This window comes from Dipteris shenzhenensis, chromosome 10 (assembly GCF_047967505.1).
Source record: "Dipteris shenzhenensis isolate YYH24624 ecotype China chromosome 10, Dip_SZ_1.0, whole genome shotgun sequence".
NCBI classification, from domain to species: Eukaryota; Viridiplantae; Streptophyta; class Polypodiopsida; order Gleicheniales; family Dipteridaceae; genus Dipteris; species Dipteris shenzhenensis.
Window position 1 is genome coordinate 41,191,937 of NC_141605.1, and position 20,113 is coordinate 41,212,049.

General features: G+C 45.5%; 1 protein-coding gene across 2 annotated transcripts in view; it reads right to left on the minus strand.

Moving 5' to 3' along the window:
• LOC147897835 (uncharacterized) overlaps positions 1 to 17,842 on the minus strand; it is a 46,936-nt gene extending 29,094 nt beyond the window's left edge. Inside the window, exons 1-5 of one of the 2 annotated variants that reach the window (XM_087380835.1) lie at positions 17,771 to 17,842; positions 17,457 to 17,623; positions 5,104 to 5,152; positions 3,942 to 4,030; positions 3,746 to 3,802 (exon numbers count right to left, since the gene is read on the minus strand). In XM_087380835.1, the coding sequence (XP_087236961.1) occupies positions 3,746 to 3,802; positions 3,942 to 4,030; positions 5,104 to 5,152; positions 17,457 to 17,623; positions 17,771 to 17,798 (390 nt within the window). In that variant the 5' untranslated portion in view covers positions 17,799 to 17,842. Of the gene's footprint in view, positions 1 to 3,745; positions 3,803 to 3,941; positions 4,031 to 5,103; positions 5,153 to 17,456; positions 17,624 to 17,764 lie in introns of both variants that reach the window. The other variant, XM_087380834.1, reaches the window with a different exon arrangement.
• Between the last annotated feature and the right edge of the window lie 2,271 nt (positions 17,843 to 20,113).

Genomic DNA, 20,113 nt, shown 5'->3' on the forward strand with positions numbered 1-20,113 from the left:
TGGAGCTGCTGCAGGAATAAGATGGTGGAGTAGAACGAAGGGAGGGGCTTCTTACATAGGGACCTAGCAGAGGGATGACCTGGTCTGTGAACAGGCTGTCTGGGTCCATTCCTGACCCACCTTGATGTGGCAAAGAACTGCCGACCTGCTCACGTGGCAGACTGCACCTGTCAACTTGCTGATGTGGCAGACTGTTGTAAGGTCCTAAGTAGGTTGCCAGCATAGCAGTCCATACATATTCTGAGCTATACTGCTGTTTGTGTGGCTCCTGGCTGCTGTCTGCCTTCTGTAGGGCTGACATGGTAACCCCACAGGTCTGCGGCTACTGCTGGACACCTGTGCTGAGGTGGCAGATGGCTACAAGCTGAGAGATGTCCATGACAGCTGAATCGGGGGTGTTCACTTTCTTTCTAGTATGCATGAGGGTTTTGAAGACACTCGTAAAGCATGGAAAGATTCAGTCCCTACAGCTGGTCTCATGGTCGAAGTGGATGACATTGTCGACCCTGTGCGGGACTATGCCAAAAATGGTGTCATTATTTTTATCCGAGGACATATGCCTGTTGCTGCAGATGTGAGTAATTGGTTAGCTCCAACTTTTGGTGGTTCCTTTGTTTCGCAAAGTCCATTATGCAGCAAGGGGTTTTTTTGAAGTTATAATGACAGATGAAGAACATACGCAGATGCTCTTGGAGCATTCTCCCCTTTTCTATGGGCAGCAAATGGTGCATGTGATTCCATGGTCGCCAACTAGAGATTACCAAGCCCTCATTCGGCATCGTTGTCCAGTTTCGCTTGAGATTGTGGACTTTCCACAATGTTTGGCTTCCCTTTTGCCCAAAATTGCAGCCTCTTTGGGCAAAGTAGACACACACACATACACACACACCCCTTTTTTTTGGGGGGGTTGAAAACTTCGATTACTTTATATTACAAGGTAGCTATCCCAAAACTGGGAAGCTGAAAAAGCACATCAAGAGGAAATCTCGGTTTAGGACAAATATACAAACGTATTGCTCCGGCTATTTTGTCGTTGATGTTTGGCTTCCAGGGAGTCTATGTCTTATATTTTTTGGCGCGTGCGCACACACACATACACCGAGGGAGTCTGTGTCTCATATTTTTTGGCGCGCGCGTGCACACAGACTTTTTTTAGTGAAATCTTATATTTCTCTGTGGGAAACCTCAGAAGAGGTAAAAACCCACACACACTTTTTTTTTTAAATAGTGAAATCTTTATATTTCTATGTGGTAAAAACCCACACACACACACACACACACAAAAGTCTTCCTTTTGGTTTTAAAAAAGTTTTTGTTACCTCTTTTTTCTTCTCTTTCGTTTAATCTTTTATTTTCTGTGTAGATTTTCGGACTTTAGAACAACAAAAAGTCTAAATTTATATGATTGGACATATTCTAGTCTTACAAAGGTAGAGAGAGAGAGAGAGAGAGAGAGAGAGAGAGAGAATGAGTGTCAATTAAGAAATTTACCCAAGGAGTCACGGTTTCGTGGGGGAAATTGTAGATATATTGACTAAGATGACTCGTGTTATTCTACTGGTTTCAAAAGAATCATGAATAGGGTCATCCTGACCCACGGCCTGCTTTTGCTTTTTATTATGGCCCAATCTGTCCTTTTGAAAAGTCTTGTCAAATTCATATCCATCCATCTCAAGCCTTTGTTGCCGATTCCTCCACTCAAGATTGAAGACAGGCACTGGACTATTCAGCCTTCTGTATCCACGTCTCGTCCACTGAAACTCTCTCATATTACGGTATCGGCATTGTATAAAGTTACTTTGCCTTCACCTTGGGTTTCGGACCGAGCAAATCAAATTTGGCATATGCATCGACATGCAAAGTGGTGGCGGAGAAGACTGTGCCATATTTGGGATTCTAAAGTTCCTATTCGGCAACAAATTTTCGTGTGGCAAGTTTTGTTGGAGTTTTCCTGTCTCGGCAGCTTATGGCACGCAAACATATTGCTCCTGCTGTTTGTCAGCGATGTCATGCTCCACGGGAATCTATGCTTCATCTCTTCTGGCTTTGTTCGCATACTCGTGATTTTTTGGGTATCATTGAATAGTATCTGAGACCTCGTTTTCCAAATGTTGTTTTTGGAAAATTCTTTTGGCTCTTTGGCATTCATCCACGGCGACCAGAGTTTGATTTGTTTTTTACTTGGGTTAGATATTGGGCACTCTGGACTTTATGGATAGATCACAATCATAGAGTCTTTGGTGATCCTCAGTTATCTTTTTTCTTGTTTTTCCGCAGATCTTTGCAACAATCTCTCTTTGATTGTCTGCAAACTCACTACATAGATTTTGATGTTTTTCCAACACTGAGATTTTTTGTTGATGTATTGTCCAGCTTTCCCTTTCTAGGAAATTCTCTTGTAAAATAAAGCAACAAAATTTTCACTAAAAAAAAAGGGTGTGTGCGCGTGTGCATGTGTGTGTATGTGTTCACCAAAAAAAATAAAATGTGTGTGTGTGTGTGTGGAGAGAGAGAGAGAGAGAGAGAGAGAGAGAGAGAGAGAGAGAGAGATTCATAAGACTAGAATATATCCAATCTTATAAATTAACATTTTTATAAGACAAGAAAAAGAACAAAGGCAAGAAAGGAATTTGTAAGCGACTTTTAAAAAAATTATAAGTAAATGAGAGTTTTAAAAATAAAAATAACTTAGTATGCAAAGCTACGCTTATGTTCTCTCTCATCAGTACGCAAAGCAGCTAGGGCTGGGTTTCAAAAGAAAGAAAGTTTATTAACGTCTTTGAAAAACCAAGGCTCTATGGCTAAGGAGTGGCGCCACAAAGGCTGATGTCTGATCCAAGAATATCAATAGAGAGTACACAAATAATTGTCCATATAAGAACCAAAAACACCAAAAAGGAAAGGGAGGGAGCCCAGTCACTGGTGTTAACATGCAGAACTTTCACTGGTCATTAAAGACAATACTGTTCAGCAGTAACTGCATGTATATTATGGCCATTATATATCGAGATGAATCCAGGAACACACCCAAACTCGACATTTGAAAACACACCGAATAGTGCAGTTCCAATGGCATGACAATCACTTACAAGCCTGAAAGCCATCAACTCCATCACAGATAGCAGGGACTACCTACTGTGACATCCCCATCAATGTCATCAGTGCCCAACGGTGGGTGCAGACAGTAGACCATAGTATAAACAAATGTTCTCACGCATATATATCCACAGACACACACACCTGAGCATCCATTTATACAAAGGTATATAAGTCTTCATACTAGGCTGTTGTCAGCATCCGGATGTTAAAGGCAGATTCAAGGCTAGCGCTAAATGAGAAGGCTAATCAAATTCTCTTCATCAAGCTACAACTACGTGTGAAGACTATAGTATTTCATTTTAGTTTCTACAAATGAGCTTTTCTAAGCAAAAGATGCTTAGAAAAGATAGCTCATAGGGAAATATACCATTAATCTAAATGGCTCAAGAATTGCAATCCCCTAAAAAGTGGGAAACAATACTCGTGCAGAAAGACATGAAGCTAGGTGTTCAGTTCTCTACATTATAAATTCACAAATTTATCTATAGTTATGCAACAAAAAGTGCAAGTTTTCACCAAATTATAGTTACACACAATGCTGCATACCGGCAACTCCATGATGTCACAGGACTTGTTTTTTAAATCTAAATATTTGTAAGCTTTTTGAATGTGTCCCAAAACCTTCAAAAGAAAGATGTGCTCAGACCTTGTTAACACGAATCGGCTTTCCGTACAGCTTGATCATGTTCAGAATCTTGATGGCCTATCCACAAAGTCAGATTCAGCATAGAAAAAAAATGATAAGATGCTTTTGACATGTTAAAACACAACCTTTCATCAAACTTTTTTCATGTTTAAGGATTGGAATTTGGTGAGAGAAAAGCAAAGAGGAAACAGCTCACATAATCTGCATCTTCTTCGCTACGAAACTCAACAAATCCATAGCCTTGATGGAGGTTTGTGACTCTGTCTTTTGGCACATACACATTAACTGTAAATAGCCCACCACATATCATCAGCATTTTTATGTCCTTTCTAAATATAGACATTCATCAAGAATAGCCCATCCATATCATTAGATAATTCTTAAAGAGATCATCTAAAGAAACAAGGAACGCTTCAATTCTATAAGACATACAACAGCCAATAGGCCCTCCCTGCACAAACAACTCTCATATGTGTGTGTGTGTGTGTGTGTGTGTGGAGAGAGAGAGAGAGAGAGAGAGAGAGAGAGAGAGAGAGAGAGGAATCAAGGAACATGTCCAAACTCATTCTCTAAAAATACAACACAGTACGCAGTTTCAATCTCATGATAGTCACTCACAAGACTATGACATCCCCACGACATCATCAGCGCCCAACTGTGGGTGTAGATCTGGGTGTAGATCATAGTATAAACATATGCTCTCACACAAACAAATCCACACCCCCACACATACTAGAGCATCCATTTATGTAGTTCCTAGATTCCTCTCTCTCTCTCTCTCTCTCTCTCTCTCTCTCTCTCATATATATATATATGAGAGAGAGAGAGAGGAATCCAGGAACATGCCCAAACTCATCCTCTAAAAATACAATAGACAATGCAGTTTCAATCTCATGGTAGTCACTCACGAGGTTGAAAACCATAAACTCCATCTTTGCATAGAAGGGACTAGCTACTATGACATCCCCACGACGTCCATAGCGCCTAGCAGTGGGTGTAGATCATAGTATAAACAATGCTCTCACACAAACAAATCCACACCCCCACACATACTTGAGCATCCATTTATACAAAGGTCTTCGTGGTGAGTTTCTGTTAGCACTCCAGCGGTGAAGGGCACACTTAGCCGTGACAAAGGCTAGCACTAAAAGAGAAAGCTAGTCAAAACGTAGTCCACATTCTTTTCATTTGAGTTTGAGCTACATCTGCTTGTGAAGACTATACAATTTCATTTTAGTCTCTCCCACAACGAATCTAAGCAAAAAAATGCTTAGACAATCTAATTGATAGGGCAACACATAGCATCAGATGATACTTTAAACAGCTCATAGCACTCCTTGATATCCAAAACTACTCACCAACTGGGCCTGCTTGCACGAACAATTCCCATAAAAGCTCTTCAAATACCTACACAAATCATTTTCAAGAGATTAGCTTGCTTACATTTCAAAATGCTTATGTATGACAAGACGAACTTCAAATCAAGCAAATAACAAAAATACCAACTAAAACCTAGTATACATGTATAACCTTATAAGATAACATCCCGAAACAAGCCCATCCACACAATAGTGAGACTCATTAGCAAGGCCTCACAAAATTACTTTTAGTGCAGACTTTGTTAAAGAGTGGTAAGATGTGGCTTACAGAGGGGGGCCATGCCTTCTCCATAGACACGGTCGGAGCATTCACAGCATTGAGCTTCACTTGGCTACTCCTCCCCCTTCTCACCATCCCCCTCAGTCGAGAGAGGATAGTGTCTGGGAGACAGTGGCCAACATCACGGCCTGGAACATCTGGGTGGCCCGTTGCAGCTGGGTCATGGGCCAACACCATGTTTCTCTGACAGCTACGCTAGTTGCCATTTGGCAGGATATCATATATACGCTGCGATCCATTTGGGAGCGCAGCGTTCCAAGTTCTCGAGCTACCGACGATAGGCGGGCACATTTCTACAAGGCTTGGCCTGCAGGTGTATTTTATGATCTCACGCCGCAAGGGATTTGCCGGCTGTATAGTCCACCACCGTGGTTGTTAGCCCCTGTTACAGAGAATCCCTAGGTAATGAGCTCGGATCTCTGGCAACAAGCGGGTTTTCTTTCAACCCGTTTTTGTTTTTGGCCACAATTGGCACCTTTCCGGTTTTGCCAATTTGTATGGTTGGATTTTAAGCATTAATAGAAGTTCCTTTTCTCTATTAAAAAAAAGAGTGGTAAGATGTTAGAATAGGGTTGGTCACTCCCCACCTGTGAGCCCCCCTATGAGGAGTGCATCAGGATTGGGGGGGGGGGGGGGGAACCATAGAATGATAGGATGGGACATGGGGCTGCCACATGGGCTGCCATGTGGCAACAGAGAGAGAGGACAAGTACCTAGCAGAGGAGATCCACCATGGAGGACAGATCTGGCAGAGAAAGTTCCAAATGCTGTCCGCGTGACAAGGCCGTACAGGTTTCGTACAGAATTAAATGATGTCTGACAGAGCCGTACGGACCTTTCTAACAGCATTTACTGCAGTACAGAGCTGTCTCGGGGTGCGTGCCAGCTAGTTTGAAGATTTCTCAACATTTTTGGAGCTGCTTCGAGGTGCGTGCCAGCATTTTGGAGCTGCCTCGAGCTGCGTGCCGGCTGTCAGAGCTTTTTGGAGCGTGTTGAAGTGATCTGGAGTTCACTCCTTGAACCCATTCTTCCTCATTTGGCATCCCTTTGCCGCTTGATGAGGGTGTTAACATGGATGCCTACCTCACTAATATGAAGGATTTGAAAGAGCAATTGGCCAACATTGATGAGATTATGTCTGATTCTCAACTTGTTTCTAATAACCTTGATGGGTTGCCTGATTCATATCAAGGCTTTGCTACTACATTTAGGTTGGTTGCAAGGGGTGATGCCAATCATTTCTCATTTGACCAACTGGTTGCTCTTCTTCTTCAGGAGGAGCAAAGTCATGTGAATCGCAATGCTTCTATGGCTAATGATCAAGCATTTGCTGCCCATCACAAACACAAAGGTAAAGGCAAGGTTTCAGCTGGAAAACCCTCTCATTCCCATGCTGATCATTCACATGGTGCCTCTTCTATAGCATCTGAAAAGAAGAAGAAAGAATCTGGTCTTGCACTTTCTAGTTCTTCTAGTGCAGAAGATCGACATGAGTCTGCTAATTTTGCACAAGACCAACATTGGGCTTTCTTGGTTACATGTCAAAATGATCCCGATGTTCAATAGTTCGCGGCACCGTATTCTCTCTGCTCAGCTTCCGCCTAGCCTCGCCTAATTCTTAGATATTACCCAACAAAGGGTACGCACAGCAGAAGACTGATAGTAATGCCCAAGAGCTCACACAGTGTGTGTGTGGGGTGTGGAATCACAAACTTCTTAACTTATGTGCATAAAATAGATGTGCAAACTCATCAATAGACAATGAACCAGCCAGATAGAGAAACCACCAAAATAATATATTTCCGTCCGAAACTATGGACACAATACAAAAGAGATAGATCCAGAGTCCCACCAATGGTGTGGTCCTCTGATCTTACCACAAGGTACTTCTCCTATCTGCTGGCTACCTCTAGACTCGAGCCCGCATGCTCCACCTTGAGCATAAGTAGACTTTCCGTCTAGATCCCTTCCACCTTGCTGTCTTTGCACCAGCCTAGGTGGGCAGCACTCTGAGCTAGGTCTGCAGCTCTACAGCCCACTTGTCTCCTTCTAGATAAAGGCCCACAGGTGGCTGATCTGCTGCTCCTTCTGCTCCCTGAACTGCTGCTCCAAGTGATGACGAAATGAGGCCAAGAGTCTCTGCTTTTATAGGCCCCAAAGGGCTGGCAAAAAACCGACCAGTCAGGCTGCCTATGGCCAACCCAAACAGGCCGACCAGGTCCTGACCTGGTCTGCCTTTGGGGCACTCTTTTCTAGGGCCTTTGGCCCACACTTCTAGGGCCTTTGGCCCTCCAATCTAGGCAAGGGCCCAGCCCTATATAAGGCATGCCACCGCCCACTAGCAGCCCCATTTGCTGCTCCACCTGGCCTCTATGTGGCTGACCCAATCTGCTGGTCTGCCCCGCGCTTCTGCGCCATCTCCTCTGCCAGACAGCCCGCCACGCAGGCGCCTTCAGCCTGCCTATGCCGCCACCTGTGCGCCTCTTTTGCAGGCCCATGGATTCCTGTTTTGACAGCTGCCCACATGGCAGACTGTGTGCTGCCCATGTGGCAGCCTCTGCCCTTTCTGTGTGCTTCCCATGTGGCAGCCCCAATATCCCCTGGTCTACCTCCCCCATGCTCTCCTCATATGGGGGCTTACAGATGTTCAGCTTGGTTAGTCCCCCCCGGTTTTAGCCGTTCAGGTCGCCGTCGAGCAAGTCGCAAGGGAGTCCACCGCCCATGAGAGTCACCCGCATTGAAGGTTCGTGGAGCCATTCGTGCTTGGCTTTTGGAGCGTTGATGGCAAAGATACTGCATGCGAGTGAGCAGTTGTGCTTGAGAAGGTGGTCGTAGCAAAAGCAGCTGCTAACTCCCGTGACCTACAACTGCTGCGGGTAGGCTTGGGTGCTCGAACCCCCTAGTTTGGAGCGGTTTGCTAGAGGATCGGCGGTGCAATGACATTGAAGCCCCACTTGCTGTGGAAGCGATGGGCGAGAGGCAACGAGCAAGGTGAGCAAAGCTTTTGCGTCATTTGAAGCCTCTCCTAGTTTCACGACTTGCCCCAGCCTCGGATCTAGCCTCGTCGTAGCTCCATCGCTCCGCAAAAGTTGAGGGTGGCTGTGGTTAGGTTAACTTAAATACAGTTAGTTAACCATGGGTTGGTTGACCTTGGTTAGTTGACTTTGGTTAGTTAAACCAATACCCAATTAGCCTAACCCTGGTCCAATTAGCCTAACCTAATTAGACCAGTTCGATTAGTGTAACCAGACTAGGATCAATCCAACTACTCTAGTTAACGCTTAGTTACAGACTAACCAAACCAAAGGCAATTAGTCTGGTTAGTGTAACCAGTCGGTTACTCATCCAGTTACTGTCCCAAAAAAAAAAAGTTACAGTCAGTTTTTGCATTCAGATTCCACCCATCTGTCAGTCTTTTACTGTCAGAAAATCAGCAAGAAATTGAAGCTCCCCAAATCAGCTCGAAAAAACGAAAAAGGAGAGTCAGACTTAAAGAGCGCAAGAAGGCACATACTTTTTCTTCCCAGGACATAGGGAAGGGGAAGGGGAAGGTGCCAGCAGAGTCCTCGGACCGGACACAGATGGAGGATGAGGAGACCTTTTTCGATCTCCCCTTGGACCCGCAAGTGACAGCAGAGCATAGTACCTAGGTTCCCGTTCAGCGGGAGTCTGGAGCCCCAACAAAGTCTGCTACTCCGGAGGTCCCTTTGCCTCCCCCGCCCCTCCTCCCGAGGTCGCCCCCCCTGATCCCACAACAGCCTCCTCCCCCCCCCCCGCCTGTGTCCTGCCCTTCCTTGTCCCAACCTATGCAAGGGGGTGCCTGAGCACTCTTCGACGCGGCCCAGTCCTGGTTCTACCTCCTCATAGTTAGGGTCATCAGGGCCCCTTTCTCAGCTTCTAGGTCCTAAGCCTCGCCCTGATCATCCTATGCCCAGAGAGTTTTGGAGGCTAGGACCGTGGAACTACCTAGAGATTTCAAACAGATACCCGCTTGCTCTGGAGGTGTCAATCTTGATTTTACAGCCCCGAAAAGGAGGTTCCATAGAAGTGTACGGCTCTCGCACTCGTCCCTTCTGGGGATTTCACTTCTCAGCTAGTGGGGAGGAGCAGTGGACCCCCACGTTGTTTGATTTGATGATGGGGCAACAGATGTTCAGCATGATGGAGGAGTGGCTAGGCCCGCAGGGAAGGGAACCGTGGGTCTCCCATGGGAAGACCGCCACTTTTTAGTTCGGTTTTTCTGTACATAGATGGGACTTGGGAGCAGCTATTTGTGTGCTTCGACTAGGTCCTGAGGTTCAGCTTAAGAAGGCATCATACTAAACACTACAGCGGTGCGCGGATAGGCTTGGAGTCGAGGCCTCCTTGATGCAGTGGACCATCAAGGTAGGCATCGAGCCAGTTATGCCACTAGTTCGGCACCGAGTGGATTTGGACTACTCCCCCTCCAAACCACCGGCGAAGTCACAGAAGTCAGAGCGCGCACCTCCCCATGAGTTGGACCATGGTGAGTTGGAACGTGCACGAACTCCACGATTGGGCATGTCAGCAACCCCAGCACTTGTTACTTCGCCATAAGTTACAGAGAGTAGTGGTTGGCAAGGCAGTGGATTTCCTTTTGGTACAGGAGCATATGTTTTCTGCCTCGAACATCACACGTAGATGCCACCTCCTTCCCGAGAGAGGCCTGGAGATCGGGTCTCCCGCAGTGGGAAGGAGTGGAGGGGTTTGCATTTCAGTCTCGCAGGCGGTCGCATCATAGGTCTATGACCAGGGGGAGCTCATTACAGGTAGAGCAATCTAGATGGGATTACGGATGGGAGATTCCAAGATTGGGATCCTGAACCTGTATGCCCCAACTTGTAGATAGCAATGTCCGGCCTTTTGGAGGTGCTTGACCGATTGTCTCCCGGATGTAGACTCGTCGATTGTTGGAGGGGACTTCAACAATCTTGAGTTCGGAGAAGACAAACAAGGGGGTGCTTCTTTCTCCAAGGATTTGAATCAAAGTGCTAGCAAGAGAGCAACTAGCCCCCCCTAGTGTCTGCATAGTTGTCTCAAGCTTGTTGATGTAGACACCAAACAAGGTTGGGGATAGAGGACATCCTTGTTTGACCCCAACAGTAGTCAAAATCTCGTCTGTCCACCTAGACCCTGTCTGAGAGAAAGGCACGGCAGTTCAGCAAGCTTTGGAAAGCCTATGGTCAGACTAGGGGCAGAGAAACAAGGCTCGAACTTGAGCTACTTCTCCTACAAGCGAGACCCACATGAGGACAGGAGACTAGGCTAGGCACAAGGGAGATTCAGTCGGTATCCTACTTGGCATGACAATGTTAAACCACTCTCCTGTTGTATTACATCTAGAACAGCCATGGCAAGGGATCCCTTAGACAAGGGAGAGCAGGATACCCTAAGTAGGACGTCTACTTGGTGTGCCAATAGATAGTTAAAATTTGTATAATCTCTCGTAGAGCCCATTGTGTCAATGCTATCTGAAAGAGACATTGAGACTACTTGGAAACTTAGAGAACTCATCCTCTCACCAAGGGTCCCGGCTCTTAGTATAGAAACATTTGCAAAAAAATATGGACTGAGGTAACTTTTATCCGTTGAGCGACGGCCCTTCCACTTGGCACCGTCGGATCACTAAGGCCGACTTTCGTCCCTGCTCGACTGGTAGGTCTTGCAATCAAGCTCCCTTCTGCCTTTGCACTCGAAGGCTGATGGTACATATAAATTGTTGTCATGTGCATGCTTAGAGAAAGGCATGGTAGTGAAGGCGGCCCCCCAAGCTTGTACTACTCAAACTCCAAGTTTGTTGAAGGCTCCTCCAAGTATCCGGGAATCCATGTCTGGAAAACTCATAGTTAGCTTAGCTGCCTCCCAAAGGGCATTCTCTATTGTCAGTAGGTGGGTGCATAAACGTTAATGATTTCTACCGGTATTGCCCACATCCTTAGCCCCAATCCACACTGTGTACCTTGATTAGGGGCTAGGGCATGCCCTATTGAGATTCAAATCCCCTTGCTGCATGTCATGATCTATGATGTATTTCCTTTCCTTATACATTAGATCTATGGATGGTGGGATTAATGGACACTTGTGGTGCCTGGCTTGCTGCAAAGACAACATGTGGATGTTCATCCAGGGTATGTATTCTCATTATTCTTTTATGAGCTCCGTAAGATGTTATGGAAAAATTGGTTGGTCTGGAGTTTTCAAGAGGAAGAGACCCGTCAAACAGCATCCTTCCCCTATGGCGACCTTCCAAGTCTTTCTAGCCACCACGTGGATCCTTATCTTCACCTTCCAGATCAGGTGGTTGCTCCCATCCAGCTTGCCATTGACCCAAAGTTGGGTAACGGCATCTTTGATGCCATCAGACCTGAAAGAAACTGAAACGTGAACTGAAATTAGAACACACAGCTCACCTTTTACCTTGAAACATCTCATCCAATCCTGTGCCAATCTGGAAGTCCTTGGAACTCAATCACCTTTCTTGGCTCTTACACCTCTGAATCGTGGACTGTCTCTTATACCATGTTAATAAATATATCTGAACATGTATGTCTAGCTCAAGTCCTAGCCTTTGATTCCATGTTAGAACACACAGCGGAAAATCGAATTGCCCAAAAGATCACACCTGAGAACTCTAGATCCTACTAGAAGACATGCAGAGCCCAAAACTGTCAGTTTCCCTCCTGCACCACCTGTCATTGCTCACCACCTCAGCTCTAGGGTCTACTGTTGCTGCTGCTGGTGCCTCTGCTGCACCCTACAAATACCTTTATCCAGCAAGCCCCTAATCTGTTGATCCAGTCTGCAGATCTGACCGACTGGATCTGCTGGCTGGCCGACAGTGTCTGTGGACTGACCAGACCAGCACTCTGGGGGCCTATAAAACCCCCTTTTGGCAACCCACATAATGGGCTCTTTGCTGATCCTTATCTCAGCCTGTGTGGTCTCCCTCCAAGCCCAGAGCAGCCCCAAATAAGGGCAGCTCCATGGCAGTCTTACATTGGCTGTTCAGCATGTTGTCAAGAGTCCAAACAGACCTAAAAAGGATGTCTGCATGCTGTCCATGTGGCAGCCTGGGTGCGCCCACGTCTCCCCCTCCATATTCACCCTGCCATGCTACAGTTTTTCATCTTTCCATGTATGGCCTTTGAATGCCGGTTGTCGGAGTACTTTGTGGTTGCATCATGTGTGCATGTAGGAATTATGAGTGCATGCATGTTCCAGTCCATCCATAAGTACTAGCACCTTTTACTTTCCTTTTCTAACATCTAATGAAAGTACTTTTAGGAGTCATAAAGACTGCCCCTTCAGTGAACCATGTGACTTCGTCCCACCTTTTCCCATGTGCCAAAGCCCTCTATATCAACATGCGACCCATGCATGTGCTTTCCAAAACTTTGGGCCATCTCTTTCTAAATTGCACCTTCCCTATTTCAACACTCAGCTATTTCGTCTAGCTTCCTGCTCTTGTCTACCCATTGCTTCCCTTATTCGAGGAGTCAGCCTCTTTCCCTTCTCAAGCACATATTTTGCTCGTTTGTATAAGGAGAAAAGCATGCTTCTCCAACTCATATGAGCAGATTGGGCTATTTTTTATTATGCTCTCTTCCTGTCTTTGCCTTGGATTTTATCAATTGTGAATTGTATTCTTTTGATGGATTCTCGTTAGGCATTGATTGTTTATTTGCTGTTGATTGTTTATTTTCTGTCTCTTGCATGAAGCAGCTTATGAAAATCAATACGAATCCTGGAGAGGGAGCGCAGCCCTTCGATGCTCCTGAACCATCAGCACACCCGGGTGCAAATTGTTCAAATCGATGCTCAGGTGAAACAGATGCAAACCTCGCCACAACAGGTCCTTGTAGCAAAGTCAAGCTGTACGGCCACTTCCTCCCGCTCAACCTTAGAAAGACAGTACGGGGCTCATGCTGAGCAACCTCATCACTATCATGCAATGTATCCGGAGGGGCACGCTTGGGGGCACGCTTGGGTGGCATGGTGGCCATCCAGGAGAGAGAAGCTCGAATGCATAGGTGAGAGGGAACTTTACCATCGCCAACTATCTTGATCCCTTTCTTGCTACCTCGTGAAGATTTATCTTTGAGAAAAGGCCTTTTCATGGTGGCCAAATTTAAAGACAAAGGCCCTCACTCCTACGACCTAGAACAAGTTCTATGAGCCTTCAAGGAAAGGCCTTTTCATGGTGGCGGGATTTGAAGAAAAAGCCCCTCACTCCTAAGACCCAGAACATCAACATAAATGACAAGCAACATAATACCTTTCTCTGTTTTTCTCACATAAAGTGAGAAGTATTCCTTCTCGAGCCGAACAAGTTTGACAATTTTCGGAAGCTTCATCTCTAGAAAAAGGGTAAAAAGCCCAGGCAAAAGGAGAAGTGCTATGAGAGATGAAGTTCTTCTCAAGCAATTCCCAAAACTGTACGGCCACTTCCTCCCGCTCAACCTTAGAAAGACGGTATGGGATTTCTACTAAGCAAACTCATCACTATCATGCAATGTATCCCGAGGGGCACGCTTGGGTGGCATGGTGGCTGTCTAGGAGAGAGAAGTTCGAATGCAGGCAAGGAGATGAAGTGGACTTGGAGAAAGAGACAAAACCCTCTTGTAATGAGTGCCTGATAGAGTGTGTAGAACCGCTTAAAAGGGGCTGATGGCAAAGCTCGAGAGGACAATCGATAAACAGGCTGTAAAACGGAGTCGAAATGGCTCCAAACGGAGCTATGCAAGGTCCCTAAAAGAGGGTAGAAATTTGGACTTTTCGCCCCTCTTTTATTTTTTTATTTTTATATATATTTTTGAGGGGGGGTGGGAGGGGGGAGGGGGCAAATCCGTAAGTCATCTAGGATAGTTAGTACACAAACCTAGGACTCCTAAGACACTTAGGATGCTGAGTTAGGTGAACCTAACCTAACCACCACTTGGACTAACCCTAGTCAGCTTAACCCCACTAACCTAACCAACCCCAACTAACAAACCAAACCTAACTAACTAAGCCTAACCAAACCTACTAACCCCGATTAAAATAACCAATTGGCACCTAAGCCAAGGTGTTTGCAGAGGACGAGCAACAGCGGCGAGGCGAAATTTGGCACAAGCAATGACAGCGCCATGGCGAGGCGTGGACTTCCAGCAAGTTCGACGGGCAACGCATGAAGGAGGTAGGGCGATATTGATTGCAAGGAACCCGATAAGACCTCGATGGTTGAGACGAAGTGGCAGGTCAAAGGCGTCGAAGTGCCAGTCACGCAAACGGACCCAAGGTGCGCCAAGTCTAGCGAGTCGTAGGTCGGGCTGACGGGTCGAGCAGGGCTTGGTTGTTAGTGAGTGGTTTTGTGAGTAGCAGTGGTTTGGGATCTTTGGTGGCGGTGGCAACGTATTCTATCCTTATATTGACTTGGACAGAAACCTGACTCTAGCGATCCCAGTGGAATGGACAGTTGAGATGCCTATTACTTCCACCACTTGGATGGGAGCTTTTTCGAGGACAGCAGTTCCTCTACAGGTGATCACTCTTCGAGGCCTGGAGGAAGATGCACTCGACTTTGACGTTGGGGATGGAGGTATACTCTCTAGATCCACGGATGATATTCTTCTAAAAGTTTCCTTTCAGCCTGTCAGGATTGCTGGTTTTACGGACCATGGAACGGGCTTGCAGTGGTACTTAGACCTCGACCCTCTGCTCTTGGCCTTGGGATCCTAAAGATTGTGGTTATATGGAGGTGCACCTATCAAGCGCTTGCAGTAGGACCTAGGAGAGTGGGAGTGGATAGATCATGGGCACCGAGAGAGAAGGATTCCCTTCTTTCGTTTCACGGTTGGTAATGCCAGGAGATTTCAGCTGAGCAGTAGGGGTTGGATTCCCTCCAGAGCCCCCCACTAGGATAGCCCCCCACATGGAACGGGCTTGCAGTGGTACTTAGACCTCGACCCTCTGCTCTTGGCCTTGGGATCCTAAAGATTGTGGTTATATGGAGGTGCACCTATCAAGCGCTTGCAGTAGGACCTAGGAGAGTGGGAGTGGATAGATCATGGGCACCGAGAGAGAAGGATTCCCTTCTTTCGTTTCACGGTTGGTAATGCCAGGAGATTTCAGCTGAGCAGTAGGGGTTGGATTCCCTCCAGAGCCCCCCACTAGGACAGCTTCTTCATCACCGCAAATTTGCGTAGGAATTTCTGGAGGACGCTCTGGAAATCCCTCAGAAATAGAAAGATCACTCTTTTCTTTTGGCTTTCTATTCATGGAGGGATTGCGGTGAACCTGTGGAGATCACGATTTGGGGCTCATCCCACTTGCCCTCGCTGTCATTCTGCAGAGGAGTCAGTGCAATATTGCCTTTGGGACTGCACTTAGGCGAGGACTGTTTGGAAAGGGGTTGCTCAAATACTCAGCATTTTTCATACTTCCCCTTTATTCATGACTTGGGGCTCGGTCGCATGGTTATCCCTTACTGGGCTCCAGGTGTTTTATGAAGGTGAGCCTTCTTCTTGGGCACTCTCGGTCCACCGGTAGGTGATAGAGCCCTGCTTTCTTCAGGATGTACCACTTACTCCCTTCAGAGCTTCTCATGCTTCACTGAACACCTCTTGGGAGATTTTGGCTAGCATTTCCTCTTGGCACATTTGGAGCGCCAAATGTACAAAGGCCTTGGATGGCACCCAGATACACCCATCACAGGTATTCACGGGGACTGACACGGTTCACACTTTGATAGCCATATGGGCTAGCATGCAGGGCCCTTCATAGGCAGCCTCTTCTAGGAGGACTGTATTTCTTCGAGTTTGAGGGGTTCTCCCTTTTTCTCAAAGGTTTCTACCGAATTGAGATGGCATTATCAGCCCCAATCCTTTCTTTTTGGCTCTTGAGATTTTCATGTATTGGATGGTGTATCCCATATGGAGCTTGCTCTAACAGTTTTCTTTAATACTTAATAGAAGTCTCTTTTTGCAAAAAACAGAAAATAAAAGAGAAAATGAAAGAGAAGAAAAAAGAGGTAAACGAAAAAAGAGTAGATAGGAATAGATGTCACATCAAAAGGTGCACAATAAGGGGTGGATGGGGACTTATATGGTTTGTACATACTGACAACCGCCAACGCCCTATCACAGGGTTTCTTCCACCACCGCAACCTCACGCACCGATGCCCCCTCCTCGGGTTGACTCTCACTAGCTTCCACTCAAAGAGTTTTTTCCCCTTTTGATGTACCGACGTCATTATGGGCATGACTATGGATTATGGATTTTGTATTTGTCCTAGGTGTTGATGCCACTCCACCCATCAGTTCATTATATCAGTTTCTTTTAGTTTCATAGACCCTTTTTGGTCTTCCAACAACTCTTAATAATCTCTCTCTCTCTCTCTCTCTCTCTCTCTCTCTCCTCTCCAGCCCATTGAGACTTGTATGAGTCTACTTTTTGCGCACTTTGTCCCATAGGCCCACGAGGCCTCCCGCGAACGTTAATACATCTCTCTCTCTCTCTCTCTCTCTCTCTCTCTCTCTCTAGCACACCCTTTGCTCCAGCCCCCTGAGACTTGTATGAGTCTACTTTTTTGTGCACTTTAACCCATAGGCCAATGAGGCCTCCCGCAGACGTTAATACATCTCTCTCTCTCTCCATGGGCCTCCCCCAGACGTTAATACATCTCTCTCTCTCTCTCTCTCTCTCTCTCTCTCTCTCTCTCCAACCACATGTAATTCTTAAAAAACAAGCTTTTACAGGTCGTAACTATGATGACTTTCTCACCGACTGGACAGATAAAGCATACAACCAGACTTGCGGTACCCGAGCCCAATATAAAGAACAACTGCATCTCTCAAGCAGCAAGGGAGGCAGTCTGCCACAACCCAACATCTCTAACAGAATACATTGATGGAAAGAATCGCAGAATGCAAATCCTCGAAACCCATCACTAAGGGGAGCGCAAATACGTCACCGTAAGGTATAGCCAGATGAGCCAAAACCAAAACGAGGAGCTAATCTACACCAGGCCTGAAAGGAGTCGATGGAGACGCACCTGAGCGTCGAGGTTCCCGACATAGGCGGTGGCATCTTGATTACGTTCTGCAGAGTGCTGCCTAACAAATTGGCACCAACACCAGGCGTGATCCTGGTCGTCATAACCAGCTGCCGGGCGGAACCCAATATGCAGTAGCCTTACGCTTAGAGTGAAGGTGACGTTTGCTATGGCCAACAAAGAGCAAACAGAAAATTCTTGAGAAACTTTCGTAACGTTCAAAATCCTCAATCTAACGTATGCTTTTGGTTTCTTCCCGGCAAAAAGATAGTATTTGTTTATAAATAAGCAAAAAGAGATGAGTGTACAAGTACTCCTGAGCACTTCCGTAGGTTGACGCATCTACGACGGGGCTAAAGACCCACTCCGCTGGGTCTCAAAGTTACGATCATCTATTGCATTTAATAAAATTTAAGGTTTCATTTATAAATTTCAAACTTTGAGGAAGTTTTAAAAATTTTGCCAATTAAAAAAAACATATGTACCAACAAGCGTGGGGCGTACATACACACATAAAACACTAAATCTTAAAATATAAATAATATCTTATAGACTCTCTCTCTCTCTCCTCTATCTTTTATATATTTATTTATTTATTTATGTATACACACACACACACACATATATATAAACAAACACACACACACACACACATATATACATACATACACACACATCTCTCTCTCTCTCTCTCTCTCTCTCTCTCTCTCTCTCATGCGGCTATTCCTCACCCCCTCTCTTCGTGCTAGCTCCTTCAAACCCTCACCTCCTCATTTGGCTACTCCCTCACCCCCCTCTTCATGCTAGCTCCCTCGACCCCTCACTTCCTCGTGCAGTTGCTCTCTACCCCCCACGCTCACTCCACCTTACCATCCCCTCTCCTTCCAGGCTGGCCCCCGTCACCTTCACTCCTTGCCCCCTCACCTTTGCTCCACCTGCCCCTACCCTACCCTGTCCATGCGGCACGACGACTGCTCCCCTCAATCCCTCACCTTTGCTCACCTATTTATTATTGCCTCTAGCCGATAATTACCTTTTAAGTTTTCACGATTAGGAGATCAAGACTTTACAATGTTGATTGATTGTGCATTGGTAGAGCATTCAGATCCATACCAACGCAATGCATTTCTTTGCTCTAAGAATGCCCATTCTGCATTAGGCAATCAAGCCTTTACAATGTTGGTTTGATTGTGCATTGGTAGAGCATTTAGATCCATACCAATGCATTGCATTTCTTTTCCAAAGAAATTGGCACGGAGATACTTGGACCACTCGAACATGAGGAGACCCTTTCATAAGGCAAGAGAGGTTGTTCAAAATCAATTCCCATAGTATGTCAAGATGCGATTGGTCCCATGGGATCTAAAACATGTGTCAAGCTAGGGTCATTTCCTTGCAAAAAAACAACAAAGCGTTCAAGATCCACCACCAAATTTCTAATCACGTGCAACATGCTCCCTTGACACACCAACTTCTCCTCCACACCTGCCCCATCACTTGAACCATGAACATGAGACGCCATACCCTTATCTCTCTCTCTCTCTCTCTCTCTCTCTCTCTCTCTCTCTCTCTCTCTCTCTCTCTCTATCTATCTATCTATTATATATTAATTAGTTTATTTATATGTTCAAGTAGATATAGTTCTCTCTCTCTCTCTCTCTCTCTCTCTCTCTCTCTCTCTCTCTTGAACATAGCTATCTCTCTCTATATAGTTATGTTCAAGAGAGATAGTTATGTTCAAGAGAGAGAGAGAGTTATGTTCGAGAGAGAGAGAGAGAGAGAGAGAGAGAGAGAATATAGAGGGGAGTATTTGTGGCGGGGACACACGGAGAGAGAGAGAGAAAGGGGGGGGAAGGCAAGACATTACCACGTGTCATGTTGAAAAGGCTACCACGTGTCGCACAACAGAGGAGAGCATTGGTGGCCAGAGGGGAAGGAGGACCATGCCACTTGGAGGGAATGCAGGGAGAAGGTTTAGAGGCATTCAATGCTATTTTTAATATAATATATAATATGTATTCATTATTTAATAGATATTATAATACAATAAAATATATAATGATATATATATAATAAATTATTCTCTCTCTCTCTATCTATCTCTTGAACATAACTATATTTACATGAACATATAAAAATACATACATATGTATATACATACACAGAGAGAGCGAGCGAGCGAGAGAGAGAGAGACAGAGACAGAGACAGAGAGACAGAGAGACAAAGAGATAGAGAGACATAGAGAGACAGAGAGGGAGAGAGAGAGAGAGAGATTAGATATATATAAGATATTTATTTATATTTTATTGTCATGTTTATATTTATTTAGAGAGAGAGAGAGCGAGGGGTGGGGGGAGGTAAGACATTGCCACATGTCGTTGTTGAAAAGGGTGTTACGTGTCGTGCAACGGAGGAGAGCATTGATGGTCGGAGAAGGAGGACAAATGCCACTTGGAGGAAATGGAGGGAGAAGGTTTATAGGCATTGAATGCTATTTTGTATATATAATATAATATATTTATTTAATTTATTATTTAATAGATACTATAATACAATATAATATATTATAATATATATATATATAATAAAATATTCTCTCTCTCTTCTTCCTCCACCCTCTCTCTCTCTCTCTCTCTCTCTCTCTCTCTCTCTCTTC